The sequence below is a fragment of the Cyprinodon tularosa genome, unplaced genomic scaffold (genome assembly GCF_016077235.1).
Source record: "Cyprinodon tularosa strain WSP-4 unplaced genomic scaffold, ASM1607723v1 ctg797, whole genome shotgun sequence".
NCBI classification, from domain to species: Eukaryota; Metazoa; Chordata; class Actinopteri; order Cyprinodontiformes; family Cyprinodontidae; genus Cyprinodon; species Cyprinodon tularosa.
This window is the reverse complement of record NW_024039559.1, coordinates 11,909-34,172: the sequence shown is the minus strand read 5'-3', so window position 1 is coordinate 34,172 and position 22,264 is coordinate 11,909. Positions and strand designations below refer to the sequence as shown.

General features: G+C 39.2%; 1 protein-coding gene across 4 annotated transcripts in view; it reads right to left on the bottom strand.

Moving 5' to 3' along the window:
- LOC119774002 (small conductance calcium-activated potassium channel protein 2-like) overlaps positions 1–20,428 on the bottom strand; it is a 173,663-nt gene extending 153,235 nt beyond the window's left edge. For 3 of the 4 annotated variants that reach the window (XM_038271257.1, XM_038271259.1, XM_038271261.1), the window contains exon 1: positions 18,945–20,428. In XM_038271257.1, coding sequence (XP_038127185.1) covers positions 18,945–20,123 — 1,179 coding nt within the window. In that variant the 5' untranslated portion in view covers positions 20,124–20,428. The remainder of the gene's footprint in view (positions 1–18,944) is intronic. The other variant, XM_038271258.1, reaches the window with a different exon arrangement.
- Between the last annotated feature and the right edge of the window lie 1,836 nt (positions 20,429–22,264).

Sequence of the window (22,264 nt, the reverse complement as noted above, 5' to 3'; positions counted from 1 at the left end):
CTTTGTAATTGTTCAGATATATCAAATATATCTGTCATTTGTGTGTTTTTAGCTTTCTTCCTGTATGGGAAGCTTTTCAAAGTTTGAAACATTAGTGCAGTGGTTTATGTTAAAATAAACCTTTGGGTTAAGTTGTCGCAAGCAGGTTTTTCTTGTGTTTCTTGTGAATTTGGTCTTAAATTTTTATTTCAAGTTGCATTAAAAAGTCTTAAAAAGTCTTGAATTTAACTCGCCTTATGCTGTAGGAACCCTGCATCAAAATACCAACATTAAAGTTGATATACACAGAATTCATGCTTTTTTAAGAGCTAAATTTTGTGTTATATGGGTTAAAGAGAAAATTGTGTCTCTACAAGTCATCTAGGAGTCCAGTAAAATCATAAATCCATTTAATGTAGATATTAGTACATGAAAATATAATTTTTTTTTTTTTTTTTTTATAAAAGCAGGTAAGTACTGACAAAGGAAAAGATGTTAACAACAGAAATTTTCTCCACTATAACTTTTATTTAGACAGCATGGATGTTTGAATATAAGCGTCTATTTGTTAGCAAAGGCTGTAGGAAAGTAAAGTTTGTCTTTATTTAGGAAATATGGATGCAGTGCTTGTTTCTGTTGGAACAGTGCAGATTGAGGTTCTGGAGCCTTTCATCTTTCAGCCATCCCTCAGTGTACTTTGGTTTTTGACTCCCCACCAATATTAAAATTCTCTCGCTATACCTCTAGTATTGCACTGCTACAGTTTTTGGCAAAAGTCTTATCTTTACTCACTTGGAGTTGTATCTGGAATGGAAAATCCTAATCAGTGTATTCCAAATCCCCAGTGAGGCTGCTCTAGAACCAACTTTGTCAAAGCATGGTGTGAGTTAACCTTGAATTCCATATTTCTTTTTTTCACAATCATGTTAAACGATCCAGCAAACTGTTTTAGGAGAAGTGTTTTAGCTGCCATGTGTGCACACAGCCCAGCAATGAACAGCAGAGATCTTCTCGCAGGAACATTTTTCCTGATCTCATGCTCTTTGTGTTGTAATCATGCTCTAATGCAGGAGAAACCTCAGATCAATAACCTAATTAGCCATAAAGCATATGCATTGTGGCCATACATTATATGCCCGACAACTACTGGCACAGTGTCCCACAAGAATTAGCATATAAATAAAAGGCAGTCATTTATTAAGCTAAGAGCTGTGATGGGAGACTTGGCGTACTACAGAGGTTAAGAAAGATTACACTGTTAGCTACAATCCAAATTATAAAAGTAAAACTGAAGCAAAGGTCGGAGAGCAGAGCTGCGGGTTGTGATGGAGAAGGAACACGCTGCCGCCGCAGTTATGGAGCAGGTCAGCAGTGACGATCTGGCAGCTGAGGAAAACGTCATTGCTTTCTTTCTGCTCATTGTTTCCAGCGAGACCACGAGTAATTTAATACACCTCAACCTGTGCAAACTCACTCAAATGAGACATGGGCTGATTGAACTATAACAGGTGAAGCACTCCCTCAGTCTATAGAGTGATATCAGTGTTTTTGTGGACACTGCCCTGCACTTTGTTTGCAGCATCAAGCTCTTATGTCCAGGAAAATAAGGCGGCAGCTGGCGCCTTATTTTAGTAATTGTTTGTTGAACTGAGGATTTTTTTCAATTATTGGTGGGAAAAAAAATCTTTCACTAAATCAACATTCTCCAATAGGAAGACAAATTTATAATAAAATAAAAAATTAATAAAACATTCTAAACTTCCCATGAAAGATAAATTAAAACCATGCAGTTAAATCAATAAGGCTTGTTTGGTAATTGATTCACATGTGGCCTTTTTTTTTTTTGCAGATTATTCATTGGGTAGCAAAGGTGCCTTTATTTCATTCATTTCAACCAGCTGAAGCTAAAATGTGGTTTGGACATATTTCTTTTTTCAGATTTCATTCTCCTTTTTTCTAGTTTTACGTGGAAGTATCAAAAGCCAGGCATACACTGTGCGATGTTTTCAGTCGTTGCACACAGCTACAGCTCAAACTGTACAACGAAAGCACAGGGTTTCAAACAGAGTCACGAATTATTGGACAAGGGTCCGGATCCGGACCCAACCTGATTTAAAACATTTAGAAATTGCCGCATGTTGTCTGACAGCAGTGTCCAATTTTACTTGCACCGCTACTCTTGTTAAAGGAATAGTACACCCAAAACATGATTAGCCTTCATTTTCTACTCACCCCCATGCTGAACAACACTCTGGAGTACTTTTTTGATATCTCAAATGCATCTGGAGATCTGGGAGGCTTCTTGCTGTCTGCTGCCATTCAAATAATGGAGGTCTATGGCGCCCGAGGCAGAAAGGTCCATAAAAGTCCACAAAAAACGTGTCAATATTCCTCCATACTGCTCGTCCAATGTATTCCAAGTGTCCTGAGTGGGTAGCGTCCAGAATTTACTCGAAACTAAGTCATTTAGAATGTTTTTAGAGCATAAACAGTAGTGTATAGGATTTCCTAAAAGCGCGTTCAACAACGCTACGGAAACTGCGGCATACCAAACCAGATGAAAGTGCGCATTCAGCTCGGCAAAGAACTCATGCTCTTCCTCAACACTGAAGTCCTCAGACATTTTTCTTTCGTTGTTTCTTTCTTTGCACAGGTAAACAGCACATTTCTTCTTCTACGCTTGCATTATCGGCAGAGCAGATGCTGAATGCGCACTTTCATCTGGCTTGGTCTGCCGCGGTTTCCGTAGACTCGTGAACGCGCTTTCAGGAAATCCTATACACTACTGTTTATGCTCTAAAAACATTCTAAATGACTTCGTTTCGAGTAAATTATGGACGCTACCCACTCAGGACACTTGGAATACATTGGACGAGCAGTATGGAGGAATATTGACACGTTTTTTGTGGACTTTTATGGACCTTTCTGCCTCGGGCGCCATAGACCTCCATTATTTGAATGTCAGCAGACAGCAAGAAGCCTCCCAGATCTCCAGATGCATTTGAGATATCAAAAAAGTACTCCAGAGTGTTGTTCAGCATGGGGATGAGTAGAAAATGAAGGCTAATCATGTTTTGGGTGTACTATTCCTTTAATATGGTAAAGCCCTCCGGAGCGTCCGGCTCCAGGATACACCTGATACAAATTAGCCAATGAGCTGTCAGCAGGGGTCCTACAGCATAAGGCGAGTTAAATTCAAGACATTTTAAGACTTTTTAATGCCACTTGAAATAAAAATTTAAGACTAAATTCACAAGAAACACAAGAAAAATCCGCTTGCGACAACTTAACCCAAAGGTTTATTTTAACATAAACCACTGCACTAATGTTTCAAATGTTGAAAAGCTTCCCATACAGAAGGAAAGCTAAAAACACACAAATGACAGATATATTTGAACAATTATTTAACTGAATTCACAAACTTTGTTTTAGCAGGGAACAAAACAAATCAGTTTTAAAGCCCCAACATAACCAGTGCTAAGTCTTTTTTGCAGCTATTTTTCTTTGTATGGTTTTCTTAGTATGTTTGATTTGGTGATAAGTGGAGGCGTTGCAGAGACAAGGGTGGAACTAAACTGAGAAATACCGGCTGTTTCTCTGTAACTCCATTTTGACGCTTTGTGTTTCGTGCTTCGCATGTGCGACTCCACTGCCTTAATTCCCATCGTTCTGAGCTTGAATGACTTCTTGCACTAAATCCACTGAGCCTCATGTATGTTCCCTGGTTTTAGCCATGGAGGAAACTCTTGGCTGGAGACAATTTTGGTTACATTTACACTTGCTCATATTTTCCAGACAAAAAGTTAATGGTGCATCTCCCGAATGTCCCGGCAGCAACAACGCTTTTATTGGTTCCGCTATCGGGACGGAACCAATAATGGCGAGTCGTTATTTCTTTCTATTAAAAAAAAATTGTCAATTTTAACGTTTTATTTAGATTACAATAAAAAATCATAATAAAAAATAATCCTATTTATGATGTTTTAAAAAATAAGACTGATTTAAGATATTTTAATACCAATTAAGGCCTTAGTTTTATTTTGAAGAATTCAATGCCTTTTAAGACTTTTTAAGGACCTGCGGGAACCCTGTGTCAGTCTGGGTTGCTGCTGGAAAAAAGAAAAAGAGAGCAGAGAAAGTGTGGACTGCTGGAAGAACTGTGGTGAACTGGTGAAAGAAAAGTGAAACGGCGTGCTCAAAGATGACCCTGCACATTTAGAGGATGTTTGGCTCAACCTGCTGCTGTGAAGCAGGATTCTCCACCATGAACAGAATCAACAATAAATCTGGATCCAGGCTCAAAATGAGCACCTTGATATGTGCTTGAGAATGGCTTAGTCTCCGGTTAAACCCAGGTTTAAAGCCTTGCAGGGCAGCCTAAAGCCCACTGCCAACATTAAGACAGAAAAAAGAAAGAAAAATAACATATGTGAATCAGGAAATTGTCTATATACCAAACTGAACGACTGTTGTTTTTTACTTAAAAAACATTTTAGATTTTAAAATGGAAAAAAATTTCTTTTTTTTTTTTTTTTTTAAAGTCAATGTATAACATGGATGCATAAAAACCTTTTATTTCAGTGTTAAATTCTGTTTAACGTAACAGATTTTAATAAAAAATGTCTCCGGATCTTTACTGGTTGATGATTTTCCTTATATTTGGACCCTGCTGCTTTTTAATTGGTTAAAAGTTCTCACACTGCATGTCCAAAAACCGCACGTCTGACTCAGCGCTGAGAGATGGCGCCGGTCGTACTCGTCAATCTGGAATAAGAACTCTGTTGTTTGCACATGCCCATTGCTCGAGGTTCTGGTAAATCGGTTCGTAGCTCTGCTTCTACAGCAGGATTTCAAACATTATTGATTTTCTCCCGAACTTGCGATTCCCGATCAGGAGGTTGTCGTGAGAGGCTGATCGTCCCTCGTTAGCCCCTGTATACTACATGACGCCGGACGCACGAGGAGACTGAAACTCGGCCCGATCGAAAAAATTCTCGCACGATTGGAAAATCGGCCCAAAAAAGTAGCTGCAGTCTGAAACTGAAAAAAAAATTAAAATCAAGCTAAAAAGAAATTGCATTTGAATTTTTTTTTTAATCACCTGTTTTAATTTTTAAATGTTGCTAATCTTTTATTAGCATTGTTTCAAGTGAGGAATCATGGGTTTAAAACAGACCACTACTTTCCTACTTCTGTGGCTTTATGCATTGAAGTGCAAACTGGTCATGATTTGGACCATGAACTATAAATATTGGCAACTTTTCTTAATTTAGATAAGAGATGTTTCGAGTTGAATCCAGTGTGAACTAAACTGTAAATCCTAGAGATAATCCTTCTTCTGCAGATGATTTTCTAACCAAACTCAACACTCTAGAGACACACTGCTACACAACACCAGCCGGATCTCTCCATGGCAACACGAGCACGGTAACACAAGTCTATTTCAGAACAGTGCGGAGTAGCACTTCAAAAACAGCAGACAATAAAACAACAGTTATCAAAAGAGCTTCATGTTCATACTTACTATCCATGTGTTCTGCCAGCTGCTAAACAAAACACTCCTGCACCTTCTAGGCTGTAAAGTCCTTTAGCCTTTATCAGGCATCTGCAGCATGGCCACTCCTTCATCACATGTAGAGGATGTGAGCTGGGGATCTACCCTGGCTCTGACATTTCATTGTTCAGTGAGATGTATTTACTTTGAAGGTGTTGGCTCCACTCACAGAATTCAGTGCAAGGAGTCAGTGGAAAGCGGGACGCCTAATGAGAGAAAAACAAACGGAGGCCCCCCTCCCCGTGTAAAAACAACGCACAGATGACCGATAGAAAGTTTACATCGACGTAATGTTCCTCCTGGCACAGAACCACGAGTCAATTAGGCCACGAGCAGATCTCTCTGCATCAATTGTTCCAAGCTTCGGCATTCAACATTATCTCTGTGTTATAACAGAGCCACTGATAGGATAAAGGACTTTTTAAAAGAGAAGCGACAAGCAAACTATTCAGGTATTTTCCATGAGTTATACAGCAGTAGAAGCGGAGACATCCTGTGTAAATAGGTGATCTTAGTTACAGGAAAACTGCATATGGGCAGAGAAGATACTGTTTGTGGATCCAAAACAATGAAGCTGCAAAAAACACAAATCAAGAATCAGAAAACAAACAAAAAATTTAAAGGAGAAGGCCGTCATATTCAGAATTCAAACTTCTCAAAGTACTTTAAATATGAAATTATTCCATCCTGTTCAATAAATAAGTGTTTTTATTCCAGAGTAATGTTCATCTGAATGTGCTTTACTGGAGGTATCCATGTTTGTCAAAGAACACTACTGCCACCTACTGGTTTGTGACGTCACGGTGCGGTATCGGCTGTTGATCAAGTCCCAGTGCTGTATCTGGTGTTTGTCAGAGTAGCTTTGCCTCATCTGTTCCTGTTCGGCTGTGACTCCATCCTGGAGAGAAACATCAGCAGTGCTGCTTCCATCAACACCCTTGTTTATAGATGCTGGAGATCGGGCAGTTTTCCAGTGTAGTCCTGTTTCTCTGACTGACTGGATGTGCTCTCTTCGTCCTCTGGCATGGGAGCTGGCTCGGAGCTCGTCTGCCTGGCTGCGTGTTTCCTGGACAGGGCCGCCTTTTACAGCTGCTTTTTGTGTCTCTGCTTCTGTCTCCTTGAACCCCAGTGGGCCTCGGCAGATGGCCGCTCACACTGAGCCTGGTTCTGCTGGAGGTTTCTTCCTGTTAAAAGGAAGTTTTTCCTCTCCACTGTCGCTACAAGCATGCTTAGTGTGAGGGATTGCATTTGAGTCAATGAGTCGATGCAATCAACTGGTTTTCCTTAGATAGAAAACTTTGTATCAATTTGATTGTATGATCTGGTAGAACTGTAAAGTGCCTTGAGATGACATGTGTTGTGAATTTGGCGCTATAGATATAAACTGAATTGAATTGTCACAACGCGCTATTATCCAAGTCATCTTGAAAACATTCTTCTTCCAAATGTTGGCTACATATTACGTGTTTTTTCTCTGGCCAGAAGTTCGATGGCAAATCCTCCCTCTTCATGTTGGCGATCCAACGACCAACCCGTCCGTGGAGGATCAGGAATCAGAAAGGTGGAATAACTCTTTTTTTTTTTCACTTTTACCCGATGTATTCCAGCATCCAGCTGCCATGCACGTGGGCATTGTCAGTTTCACTATAGCTCTGGTGAATTTCAATGGTGAAGTCCTCTGGAAATCTTCAATAATTGTTGTTGATTGCAGATGTGTCTAGTAGTTCCCATTGATTTAGCTTGGAAAGCGGGGAGAATGGCGCTAGGCTTACCGCACCGTGACGTCACTGTTGGAAGATGGCAGGAGGGAGGGGTTACTATATTTTGGAAAAAAAATGGCCGCTCCCAGACTCAGTGATCACGACGAAAATTATAATTTTTATTTTTTTTACTGATTAATGCTAAATTCATGAAATCCCCATAAACCTCTTAGTTTTAGGTATAGATAACGATCTAATGGTTATTCCTTTAATTACATCCCAGGTGTACAATGAAATGTTACTTTTTTACAATGTTGGATAGCTTTAATTGAAATTGAAATTATCAATTGAATAAACCGTTACTGAACAAAATTGCCAATGTCTTAATTTTGAGATATTATTCGAACATTTATAGCCAACTGAACTGAACCTAAATAATTATACATACATTTCATAAATGTTGTTTTTTTTAAATCATCTATTATACACTGTATATATTTTTTTAAACCTCACCATAGCTGTTTTTATTACATTCACCTTTTATATATGAGCGATTGTAATCTAACATTACTTAGTCATTATAATCAACTTTAAATTCATTATTTATTATTTATTATAATCTTAATTAGGTTGCCTTTTCTTCCTGTGGAAGATGACCAGAGTCATACAGTTACTGCTACTACGAGTTGCACTCAGGGTTTCCTTTAACACATTTATCTATCTTCTTTTATAACCATTTTTATCGATATGAACAACCCCAGCAGTAACAGTGCTTCGTGCTGCTTAAAGCTCCACATTTACTGCCTGGATTGTACCTGCCTGAAATACACTGCAGATGTCAGAGACTTCTGTCTTGCCTTAGTAGCAGCAGTTCCCCTCCTCTGTCACCCTTATAGGAAATGCTGCATATTCTGTGTTGCATTTAAGCTGAGGTGTTTCACAAAATTGTTGATGCTGCCACGATTTTTCCCTGTTTTACCACAAATTTCATACGTTTACTTTTGCTATTTGTGGAGCAAAAATGTGTAATGTAAATGATTTTACTGTTTCTATGTGTGAGTAAATAAGCAGAATTTGTTTGGGCTTCACACTGAGCAGGGGATTTATCTCCACGTGTCCCGTTCAAGTACTCCTGAAAATCTAAGTGGCAGTCCGCTCCATTGTTCCTCAGGAACCAACCTAACCAAAACCTGTCCGCCCTCCAACTAGTCCTTCTATTTTTGGAGAAACCCACACCGACTGGATGCTTGGAAGAATAACTTCCACATAACTTCCGGTTCATTAGCTCTCTGAGTTCACCTGAATCCTACCCATTTGGACTCCTAATAAACCTGTTTAACTTTTACTCTGGTTTCTCTGCGTGGTTTCCTGCATGTGGGTCTGACCTCTTAGAACATCATGACATAGACATATTTAAAACAAAAAAATATTCTCAACATTTTTTGCTGATAATAGTACTTTTTAGTACTTCAATGCATTATAAAGTTGATTTATCTGACTTACATTTTCTGAGGTAGTTGGTTTCCACATAAGCTTTGAGTTCATGTAACTTACTCAGTTCTACCGTAAACAGAAAGGATAATTTAAACTCAAATCCAATTTTCTCTGTTTCTGGCCTTAAAGGTTTGTTAGAGAAGATTATAGCCGTCAAGGAGCCCATTGAGATAGAGAATTCACCCACAGGTGCCTGATCTGGGTACAAGAGCAAAAAAAGAAGGTGATCTGGTCCGATGGATCAATTTACTTACACCATATGGCTGACGGATCTGAGCAGGCAGACCACATGTCAAGGTTTGACAAACCTTGTCTAGTGTCAAGGTTTGTCCCTTTGAGGGTAGTAAGCTCTTGAGAAAGTAAACCACCTGTGATTGGCTGTGTTTTTAGGAAATCCCGCCTCTTGAGACAGCACTATTCTTTTTGTGGCTGTGACTAATAACAGTAGAAGCTTCTTCAATCTAGTTGCTGTTGTTTTCAAGAGCTAAAAAAGGGTTCATTGAAAGATTTGTTAAACTACTTAATCTACTTCATACTGACTTTACATAAGCGCAAGATCCGTCGCTCCTATGTCGGACTTTGATTCAGACAACCCACCTCCATCCCCTTCTCCACCATTGCTCATCCGACTCCTCCTTGATGCTCCTTCAACCTCACCTCCAGTGTGTACTCCCTCCAGCCTTTCATGGAGTTCCCTGTCACTTTAAACGGTCCGGCAGAAGACCGCCACGTTGAGCCTGGTTCTGCCAGAGATTTCTTCCAGAAGGGGAGTTTTTTTCTCTCCACATTCGCTCCATGCTTGCTCTTCATGGACAGTTTATGCAAACATTGTTCATTCAGTGACATCTAACTCAAGCATCACCCTGTATACCAGCCTCTTTGGATTAACCAAACTTCATCTATCTAAACTCCACCACCAGTTTCAGGCCCGGGGAAATATCCATACTCTCATACATCAGTTTATCTGCATTAAAGTATAAATCAGCGTTTATGTTTCCTGCCGAGGCCTGAGCGCCAAAGTTCAAACTATTGTATCAATAAACTCTTCTAATTGCATCTTTCTCTCTCTGTGAGTTTTTTGGATTGAAATGTACTTTGTACCTACGTATAGTTCAGGAATAATTATGAAAAATGAATATTGACCCCCAGGTTGGTATCTCATGGGCCCTCCGCCCTAGACTGCCTTTAATTCTCTGAGAAAGATTAGCTCACTGAGTTTTCCAACACTGATCAGCGCCAGAAAAGTTGAAAACAGCCCATTTCTGTTCCATTTATGGTCAAATGAATTTTTCACGAGTGATAAGAACAAAAAAAACAAAAAAAAAACGTGCTTGTTTGCTTTCTAAAAAGATGATTGACTTACAAAATGATATATTGTTCATATAGAGAAAAGAACGTTTTAAATAATTTCTAACTTTTTAAAAGCCGTCGTTTTGTAGCAGATGTTGCATCTTGAAGTATTTTCTAAAGTGTATATAAAAATATGCATATTTATCTTTTCTTTTCAATAAAAAAGAATGTTTTCAGTACAAAGGCACGTCTGCACAGCAGGTCTCCAGTCTTAACGACACAATTCACTGAATCAGCAGAAAGCGAAGCACGAACTCTGTGTACTGTTTGTATTATCGTCGTCGCCTGTCGCAGCTCTCCAGTGGGACAGTAAATAAAACTTTGATTGTTATTCCCTTTTAATTCTAAAACCAGAATCTAAACAGAAGGAAAAAAGCATCGGAATCACATCCTTCCTCAGCAGTCCCGGTCTATACTAAGTGTGTTGATGCATTTTTTATCTAGCGATAGACGTTTTCCAGCGTCATGATAATATCTCCCTGACTCGCCTTTAATCAGACGGCCTCTGCTCACCCCTCCCTTTTTGAAATGTCTTAAACAAAGCAACTGTGACCGAACACGTCTGACCTAGTGTATAACATTACAGTATCCCGCTGCACACCTTGAAACTCTATAGTAATAGCCTCTGAATAGATGGCAGTTAGTCAGATATTGTACCTACCTCAAGAACACTGCTACTTCTTTTGTGGTACGCTGTGTAAGTACTCTGATACTTGCCACTTACTGCCATGGCCGGTATCCCTCCTTACAGGGGCATTCTAGGTCATACACACTGGGAGGTTCTTTCTTGTTTCACTTATTTATGTGAATAATGCCTAAAAAGAGCCTTAAAAAGAAAAACCAACACTTTTTTTTGCTTGGCTTATGCAACAATCTGAGTTTAAAAAGGACATCTGAAGAGTACGGAAGAGGATTAGGGCCACTGAAAAAAAAAAAAAGTTAACAGATTTTTTTTATTTTATATCAGTATAGTATGGGAAAAAAGTCAGAATTCTGACTTTTTCTCAGAATTCTGACTTTTTTATTGTCAGAATTCAGTCAGAATTCTGAGATTAAAGTGAAAAAGTTCACAAGCAAGTTTGATTGTGGCCTGTTTCCCGGGAGCATCTTGCTAACCAGTTCGCAACTTAGCGCTAGTAGGTTCCCAATGGGAAATTCCATTGGGACCAAGTAGCACTAAATTGGTGACTTAGAAACGACGCTGTCAAGGAACGCTATGGACAGCGGAAAAAATGCAAGAGGAGGAGAGTTTAGTGTCGGAGGTCGTGGATGAGTCTCCTCCGTCATCCATTTTTTTATTTAGAGGAGGAAAGCGGTTACGAAGATGTTGTGGAAGAGGACGCCAGGGCGGCAGAAACTTGGTTTGGTGTAAAAGGCTTCCAGCCGTACATGTTTGAGCCCTTGCCTCGCAACGCTGCCAGTTCTGTTAGCTCTACGCCTGCCGAAGACACAGACGTCCATCCCCGTGAACACTGGGACGCAACTCAATGGGAAAGGAAAGGATTCTGATTTCAACCGTTGCGTATATTAGCTGCGACATATGAATGAAGATGCTATCACCAAAGGAAAAAAAATTGATTGACAGATTACGGTTGATGTTCAGGTTGACGTATAACTAACTGGCCTGCAGAAGATAACAAAAAAAAACCCCACAGATTTTAAGAAAGGATTTTTTTTTTATAGAAATTTTAAAAATTTTGGGACAATATGGTCTGATAAAGAGTACATTCATATACATACTTAATCCAGAATGGTTAGACACTGAAATACGATTTCCCTACGACTTTGAGCAAGGTGTTCCATACATGCTATAGTTTACAATGTAACAGGGTCAAGGCAGCTTTAAAATAAGGCATTACTTCCCCTGAATTGAAAGCCAGGTCTGACTGGCCCCTTTCAAGGTGTTATAATGGGCCCCCTTTCCTGCCTGCTTTAAGCCCGGCCCCTGCAAACAGCTGCAGCATGATAAAAAGCAGTCCAGCGCTCTTATTTAGATGCTGCACCTTCATCAGTGCCACCCGGTTGTTTTCTTCCCTCTTGTCCTGTGATGTAAAAACTTCACCTTGACTGGACTTAGAGGAAATGTCAGGGGAGGAAAATGAAAAACAGTCAGTGGAAAGGCAGATAGAATCTTACTGATAAAAATAAAACGGGTTTGGTTACGATGTCTGTTTCCATCAGTAATTAGCAACGTTTCACCAACTAGATTAAACAGGAAAGATAAACAGCGGCACTTAAGAAAAAGTCTTGAACTGCTATTATTTAGGATTAAAACCATTATGAAGATAATCCTGATTTTAGTGCTGTGCGAGTTTGGCTGGGGATATTACTAGGGCTGATTTTCAACAGAAAACATTTATTCCTTAAGTTACAAATGGAGTGTTTTGATTGTAACAGCTTTTTATTTAGGGATTCACCATATTACACAAAGTGTCACATCCCGGTTTGTTAAATTAATTTTTTGGCCAGTTTATTCATATCCCCATCAATCGCCAAATATAAAAGAGGAAAAAATAGCTTAAAGGCTGCAGATCTACAGGTTTTCACTTGAAAATGAACCAGAAAAAGGACAAATCGGCTTTTAAATCGGATGGATAGCGCTTTGATTTTCTATGGTTTCTCTTATTTCAGTTGAGTAATATGTTCTGACTGTTGTATGTTTGAGTACTGTGATCCTCAGCTGAGCATTCAAGCCATCAACAGCACCATAATCATGTCCTACACTGCAAAAAAATCTAAATCTAGATAAGTCATTTTTGTCTTAAAATAAGTGCATTTGTTCTTGAATTGAGGAGGTAAAAGAGACATTTTGCCAATGGAACAAGACAATTTACACTTAAAATAAGAAAACACAATTGCATTGACTTATTTCAAGTGCATAATTAAACTAATTATATTATCTTAAGAGAAAAATTACTCATTCCATTGGTAAACTATCTCATTTACCTACTCAAATTAAGGGTGAATACATTTAATTTAGGAAATTTTTACTTATTTCTAGATCGTTTTTGCAGTGTACGATACCAACATCATATCTAAGTATTGACCAATACCGATATTGACCCGATGCAAAAAAAGCAAGAATAATACCAATTTTTCTTTCTCATTTTGTTGTCTGGATTGTTTTTTTAAAGGCTTCCTCAAGTGATAACAGTTGAACAAAGATCGATAGTCAACAACGATGGATAATTAGGTAGAAGTGCATTGTTTCCATTACCCTGCTTTAACTGAGATCTTAGAGAAAGGCTCTTATTTTCAAATATTTGATTTTTAGCTGATATAAATATATAAGGCTACGCAGGTTCAATTGTTTTGAAATAACAACAGGAGAGTTTGAAACAAGCAAAGATAAAGGACCGATTTTGAGATAATCCTGTCACGTAATAATGAACATGTGTTTATGCTAATTAATATTGATCACAGTTGCTAACCGTATAAGAATTTAAATTGGGACATGATCAGATTAGTATTTAAAATTACATCATAAAGTTAAACAGGTTTGGTTGTATTTGATCAACAACAAGAGGTTTTCATTAAAGATAACCAAAATAATTTGTCATCTTCTCACTTAGGATTCCGATACTTTTTCACGGTGGTTTTCTTGAGAAAACTAGCTAATTTTCTCTTTATCTAAAGACAACGAATTCCCTTTTCTCATCATAAGGAGATGATTGGTTTGTGTTCAAACTGATTCAATCTTTCAATACCACAACAGCGGGAGAGGATTTATAAGTTTAAGGCATGGCAGCCTATGTGTAATCCTGTGTTTAACTTTTAGCAATTAGACCTATGCCTCCTGCGCCCTACCGTCGGGTGTTTTCTGAACAGCCCCGGTGTTCTGGATTAAAGGTTTTCATGAAAAAACAGTCTGATTTGTTTTTAGTGTATCCCATGCAATCCAGTCTTCCACAACGACCTGAAAATGAGTGAAAAGAAAAAAGAAACTAAAAGACTGATTATTTGAGAACATGCGGTACGGCAACTGCACAACTACGGGCAGAGGTGGAAAGTTACGAAATACATTTACTCAAGTTACTGTATTGAGTAGGTTGTTTGTGTATTTTGTGTTTTTCAAGTAGTTTTTAAAATCTGTAATTTAAATTTTACTTGATAACGTTTTGAGTGAAGTATTGTATTTCGTTACATTACAAAAACTTTGGAAAACCGAAAGGAAGACAAAAAATCAGGCCCGGAAGCGCTACAGTGAGTGACGTGATCAGCATGTAGATCTAGGCTACCAGGCGCCAAGTCTTTCTGTAGGAGATTGGGAACGAGATGGAGGTGGATCAGGAGAGCGACGACGGTTCAGAGAACGTTTCACTAGAAATGCTAGCTGAAACATCCAATTCTGCTGCCCAAAACGACGAAAATCCTTCGCCACATTTGAAAGACTGCTTTTCATTTAAATTCAAGAGGGCCAACAGTATCATCATGCAATGCCAGATGTGTCTGCCAAAGGTGACTGAACTGGCAGCATTCAATAACTCCACATCTAATCTGCGGAAGCATGTTTTGGTAAGTATTTAGTGCATTGGTACTACAAACAAAGTTTTCATGACTAATAAGCAATTAGCAAAACGACCTGTTTCGTGGCATTGCTGATTTTGTCTAGCACAGGGGTCGGCAACCCGCGGCTCCGGATCCACATGCGGCTCTTTCATCCTTATACTGCGGCTCTGAGTGGCTTGGGAAAATAAATTGCTAAAAATAAAAAATAAACTAAGTATTGTTGTTAATGTTTGAAGAAAAGAAGGACGGCCCTCAGAACCAACAATTTATGGCACTTTTACCTTCAATTGATTGTTTGAAAAAGTTTTATGGGATGGTCTGAACTAAAATTGCACATTATACCTTTCTAAGGGTCTTAAATGTCATGTGTGACACGTGTTATCTTGTCATTACATGTGTATACATTTGTATGGATAAAAACTAAATAGTTTTGGATTTATGACTCCTTGTCCTATTTTCACTACATGGGAGAGATCTCCTGCCCCGTTCAAGAGTTATTTTTTTATGTAACTAAGTAACTTTTACTTAAAATACATTTTAAATTAGCTACGTATTACTTTTACTTGAGTAATTTTTCTGATGGGTAATTTTACTTGTACTTGAGTAATATTTCATCCAAGTATTGGTACTTTTACTTGAGTATGATATTTTAGTACTTTTTCCACCTCTGACTACGGGCATCTCAGGCATGGATGGACTGGGAATCCAGGGCTGTTGGTCAGCCTCATTTATTACTCATAAAGGTCAATCATCTCGTTATTTCAAGAAATCAATAACTGTTTTCTCCTAATAACGATAATTACCTTGTTATCTCGAGAAAACAATGAATGGTTTTACCGTGATAATTGTGCCATTTTATTGAGAAGGCAAAGGGGGAAAAAAGATGCGAATATGACCTCTCTCAGCTTCCATAGGATGCATATAATAGGTATACTGGCAACTTAATATTGTTGTAGCAGTTAGCAGTTGTAGCAGATGTCTCCTTGAAACCTAGTCGGCCTCAGACGGAGGCTGCTAACACTGTGCCTGGTTTCTTCCTGCAAAAGCAAGTTTTTCTTCTCCACCATCCCTGCATCCATGCTTGATGTGATGGATTGTTGTAGGGTCAACAACACAATAAAAGCGAATATCCATTGACGTCACAAGCTCATCTTGGAGGAGCTAATCCTTCAAAGTCAAAGACTGGATGCAGGAACTAGTTTACTTTACATATAAATCCTTTCACCAATCTGACAGGATGATCGGACTGAAATGTCTCTTTAAAGTGCCTTGAGATGACGTGTGTTGTGAATTGACGCTATATAAATTAACTGAATTGAAATAAAATTAATTGAATACATGCATGCTCCACAGTGGCGCGGATGTGCTATATGTGCCCTTTTGTTTTCCTTCTGCCCTTGATTTCAGAAAGTCTGTGCACGCCACTGCTGGGACCTACATGTTCACTACATCTAGCTGAGTTTTGAGTAATTCACAATTATTTCAAAGGCCTAGTTGCTAAAACGTTAATCAGAGTTACACTAATTTAATTCATATACATTCTAGGCTTTGTTCCTTTGGTTTAACAATAATCTAGCATTAAAAAAATGAAATAAAAACATGCATAACCATTAACTAATAATTTTACAAACACACTGCTAAAGAAATGATGTAATTTCTTTTTATTCAGCTGTACCAGTTATAAAGTTTATACCTACAAAGGTTTGTTCCCTGGAATTTTGCCATTCAGGATGGATCACCTGAAGGATGATGTGGGTCTTTTTGTCGGTTGTTGTTTTCCAGTCTCTGAAGGACACAGTGCTGCATTTGGCATAGAAACTACCTGTCCAGCATCCTCAGAACGCTTAAGGACAGACAAGCAATCACCTTTCTGCAATAAAATGTCTTTTCCCTATTAGCACTATGGGGAAAAAACAACTTTTAAGCAGACAAAATTTGCTTCTTGCAGAGCTGCTCAGTTTGATGGCTGCAGCTACATAAATAAGGCTGAATAAATATGAGTATTTAAAGGTGTGGAAGGGATCTGAGTGAAGCAAAAACAATTAATCGGATAAATAGTTTTAATCAATTATTGAAATATTCATCAACTAATTTGTAATTAAGTCTAATCATTGCATACACTACAGATACACACTGTTTGCTGAAAAAATAACCGATTTACAGCAGTAATTAAAACAAAACTCCACAAACAGGAACTATAAACATAAAATAAATGAAACTGTTCTATAAAAGATTAACTCTTTGTGTTATATTAGGCATTTAATATTTTGTGCATCTTTGAATTTTTACTAAAATGTGCCATTTGTGTCATTTTTTTTCTATATTCAAAATCAGTTTGTTTAGAAATGTTAGTCTACTGGCAGTGTCTCTCTTCAGATTGACTGAAAAAATACTCAATAGATTGTTTACTAAAATATTCACTAACTGCACTGAAAATAAGTGATTTGAGTCTAAATTAGTAATGACAGGTAAATTACTCTTCAGAGACATATAAGCGTCCAAAGGAAACCCTGAAAATCAGTTTCCTCTAATGTCTATACCCTTTAAGAATTATATATATATATATGTTTGGTAATATAAATATATCTATATATACCAGCCTCAATCTGTTTGGTTCTGCTGTTTTTTTTTTATTTAGCTTTTTTGCTTGTTTGTATTAACAAACTTCATAAAGTCATAATAAGTGAATAACTTATTGGGAGATAATAGCTTTTTTTTTTAGACTGGTTGATATGGACAGTTTGTTTTATGCCTTGATGAATCGAAAACATAGTTTGAAAGATGTTTGGTTTTTTTGTGCCTATTTATCAATGTTATGTTTGTCTATTTTGAAATATTTAGGTAAAGAAATGTACATGGAGTACGGAAGAGGATTAGGGCCACTGAAAAAAAAAACAGTTAACTGTTTTTTAAATTTTATTCCAGTTTAACATGGGAAAAAAGTCAGAATTCTGACTTTAATGTCAGAATTCTGAGATTAAAGTCAGAATTTTGAGAAAAAAAGTCAGAATTCTGAGATTAAAGTCAGAATTTTGAGAAAAAAAGTCAGAATTCTGAGATTAAAGTCAGAATTTTGAGAAAAAAAGTCAGAATTCTGAGAAAAAAGTCAGAATTTTGAGAAAAAAAGTCAGAATTCTGAGATTAAAGTCAGAATTTTGAGGAAAAAAGTCAGAATTCTGAGATTAAAGTCAGAATTCTTAGATTAAAGTCAGAATTTTGAGAAAAAAAGTCAGAATTCTGAGAAAAAAAGTCAGAATTCTGAGAAAAAAGTCAGATTTCTGAGGGAAAAAGTCAGAATTCTGAGAAAAAAGTCAGAATTCTGAGAAAAAAGTCTGTATTCTGAGGAGAAAAGTCAGAATTCTGAGGAAAAAAGTCAGAATTCTGAGAAAAAAGTCAGAATTCTGAGGAAAAAAGTCAGAATTCTGAGGAAAAAAGTCAGAATTCTGAGAAAAAAAGTCAGAATTCTGAGATTAAAGTCAGAATTCTGAGATTAAAGTCAGAATTCTGAGATTAAAGTCAGAATTATGAGATTAAAGTCAGAATTCTGAGATTAAAGTCAGAATTCTGAGATTAAAGTCAGAATTCTGAGGAAAAAAGTCAGAATTCTGAGGAAAAAAGTCAGAATTCTGAGGAAAAAAGTCAGAATTCTGAGGAATACTCAGAATACTTTTTTCCCATACCTAACCGAATAAAATTTAAAAATCAGTTAACTTTTTTTTTCCCACTGGCCCTAATCATCTTCCGTAGGTACAAGATATTAGTGCGGTTTCTATTAATTTCCCTCAGCTTTCGAATAATTCTGAGTTTCTTATCTCTTTCTAGGCAGAACATTTAATATATTCAATGTCAATGAAAGAAGTTAGCCCGGCTCCCATGCAGGTGTAGGCCTGTGTTGGTATAACCTTTCTTTTTTATGTCAGGGAGGCAGAAATGCGAACATTTCTGATCCCCCAACAAACACGCTGTAATTCGGCTTCATTAAGCGGCTGTCAGCGGGGGCCCCCAAAACAAGCCTGCAACACGGAACAGGTGTGTGCGCGTGACACAACGCCATTGCTTCTTCTTCTTTTTTCTTTAGGTGTCTATTCGTGCGCGCACTTGAACAATTGAGACAATTAGCACACGCGCGCAACATGCTGGATCACATGTGAAATACTTACATCAATGTGTTTTTGTCGACGCTGGAATAATGTGAAGCACCACACACACACACTCACGCGCGCAGAGAAGCCTGTTCTTTATCAAAATCATATGACAGGCGTGGTCATTGAGTGAAAACCTAACAGCAGTTAGTTTTGTTGCCAGGATCAGCTAATTAGCGCGCAGCTGTGAAGGAAAAAGGAAGGGATGTAGGCTACCTGATGGAGGTCGATGCGTATCCTCTCCTCTCCTTTATGCGGGCTCTCCGGCCACAGGTGATAGCTGGAGCCGTAGTTGGGGCTGTCTCTGCTGCTGTGGCTGCCAGTAGCAGACGAGTTGCCCGCGTAAGTGTGCCGCGGCGGCGGCGGCGGTGCTGCAGGGGGGGTTACGCGGGAGCCGCGGCTGTGTTGCTGCGCCTGACCGCCCTCCGCGGTGATCCTTCCACACTTATTGCGATCTTTGTCACAGTGCTGCTGCTGCTGCAGCAGCTGCTGTTGCAGCAGTGGATCCCGGTGAGTCCTACATAGCTCTCCGGAGCCGCTTGCGCAGTGGTTGACGGGCAGACTGCTTCCCACCAGTAGCTGTTGCTGCGCACGCAACTGTGGGATCTGTTGCTGCTGCAGATCCGGAGTCTGACACTGAAACGCTTTCTCAGCCTCGTTTGACTTGCATGCATCCAAAGAGCGCCCTTTTTGTGAGCTTCCTTCAGGGGAGGGGTCCCTCTGTTGGAGTCCTAAATGACAGTGATGTTGCTGTTGCTGCAACAACTGTCTGTGGTCTTGGTGCCCTCCTGCTCCTCCTCCTCCCCTGCAGCGTTCCACAGCGTTCGCCTGTTGGTGATTATTGGCACTCCTTCGGAGACGGTTCTCTCGTTCACATCCCCGGGAAAAGAGCAGAGAGGAGGAGGAAGACGTTGGCGGCGGCGGTATGCGTGGTGGGAACGGTGGGGAGGGTTTCGGGAGGAGAGGGTGACAAGGATGGGGTCGGTTATCAGAAAGGCTCGCTTCTTGCTCCGAAAAGCTGCAGTGGCAGCTTGGAAAAACAGCCTCCCTCTCTGACTGCAGCGGCGGCGGCTGCTGGGAGCCGTCCGGGGCCCAGGGATCCTGCTGACCGGTTTCGCCGCCTTGGCGTGAAGGTCGCCGGCCGGTGCTGTAGCTTGCCAGCGGCAGAGGGTCGCCGCTGCGCACCGTTCTCCGGGAGGGCTGGCTCACGCACGGGAGCTCCTGGAGGCTCTGGCGCTGAGCGGCGGTGGCTGAAGTGCGGACTCGCTGGTGAGAAGAGGGCGGGGGCGGCAGGCTGAAAACGGGAGCGACTTGCTCTCGGCTCCGCTCGCTGCTTCCTTGCTTTTCGCCGGGTATGTGGTGCTGATGGACAGCTCCCGCGTACCGATGCCGCATCCCCTTATCCGCCTGGTTGCGCTGCGGGTGCTCCTTAGCCGTGTAGAGCTCCGACACCCATTCATTGCGCTCAGTCCTAGCAGAGTAGGACCGACTTGTACCATTGGTAGGTTTGACCAAGACCTGCCTTTAAGACGTCACCATATACAGCCACAACACCGCCTTCCACTCAGTATCGGTCCTATGCGTGCCATGCGCGCACAGGTTGCAGGAGATCGATCTCTCCTTTGGGGTGCTCCGACAATAGGCTACATTATATGCTGCTGAAGAAGAGGTTGAATCCAGCATCCACACTCAATCTACTGCGGATTTCCCACCTTTTTTTTTTTTTTTTTACAATGGCACAACGCACCCCTCTTGCAGTGTTAGAATATATTCCTCCACCATGTCACCTGTCTTGATCCAGTGAACTAATATTTTGAGATGACATCATGTCATGGAAAATACATTCTAAAGTGTGAGTTGGTTAGAAAAAAAAACAACATCCTCTAACAGATTTTAGCTTTTTGACCAACAAAGATACAAAGAATTAACCAGGTTATTTCGCGCCATAAGATCTAATCCTAATGTGAGAGTTTCTCTAAGCTAATATAAAGCCACTGGGCCTACACCATCATTTCATCTATATATCAAGCTTGCATCTGTCTGTTAAATGCCCATATCATTTAAGCAGTGGCGGTTCTAGACCAAATGTACCAGGGGGGCCGGGAGGGGGCCAGCGTGTTTTCATGGGGGCACAGAAAAGCATGAAATAAAAAAACAGGCCAAGGGATTCAAATAAATTAAGATAGCTACATGAAGTCATTTCTATTCAATTAGGTTTCATTAAAATTCTAAATGTCTTAATAGGTCAATATACATTCAGAATTTAGGAATTTTACTTTTTTTTTTACTTAATTTAAGTTGAAATTACAGTTTCCTATAAAATCTGAATTAGAATTTAAGAAAAACTGTTAAAATTAGCTTTAAAAAGTTTTGGAAAAAAACATTTAGCAGATGAAAACTGGGATCCTATCTCAATACCACTATGTTTTTAAACAGTTAATAAAAAAGAATTTGTAAAGAAAAAAATAAAATATATCAACCTATTCTCATTATGAGTGTGTAGGAAATCATACGAAAAGTTATGCACCGTAATTTCGTACGTTTTGGACGTTTTTTTCGTCGTATGCGCATGTGACGCACCATTCACGAATATAGAATATAAATTGCAATTAGCCCTAACCCTAACCCTAAGATATAAAACAGCAAGCAACCTAGTTAGAGACATGAATAAGTGATGATTGCACCGTTTATCCCAGTTTTACGTCCGTCCACGGATCTGCTTTTTTTTTCTGTCTGCCAGCGCATGCGCACTGATGTGTTTTTTTGAGGAAAAACGTCCAAAATGTACGAAATAGTGTGCATAACTTTACGTACGATTTCATACGCACTAATAATGAGAATATGTTGAATAGATCCAAAGGATCTATCAGTAACCATGTCTGTTTCAGCGCATATCAACATTAGAATTTCTTTGAGTATTATGTCTTCATTACAGGGGCCATAATAGGGGCCAGAACTTGATCTACAGGGGCCCTGGCCCCCGTTGGCCACTGTCTAGAACCGCCCATGCATCTAAGCATGGGCGTAGGTTTGCATAGGGACATGTCACTACCAACATTTTGGCACCGACCTACTTGTCCCTACCAATAATTATAACATGTTTATAGTTTACAATACAGTGTGGCTGCAGCAGTCACTTCTTTCCTCACAACTTGTATATTGAAGTTAATATTTAAAATGATTAGTGTCACTTCCTCTTATAGTTCCCGCACCCATATAAATAAAATAAATCTATTTGCAGTCCCTTGAATATCTTATTTTGCTTTGTTTTTTCAATTCAGAGAATATCAGCATATCAGATAAAAATAATAAGCGTGGGTTTTACCTTTGTTTGCCGCTGCACAATTCTATTTCTTCAAAAGAAAACATCCGATAAATACACATACAACAGACATATTTAGACTATATTTGGTTAAAAAGGCACGTATTTACCTTCACTGGTAAGTTCAAATGTAAAAGTGTTGTGTTGTCCCAATTTTACATTATTCTGAGCCACTGATGCTTCAAGCATCGATAAACAGCATCTTGTGTGTAGT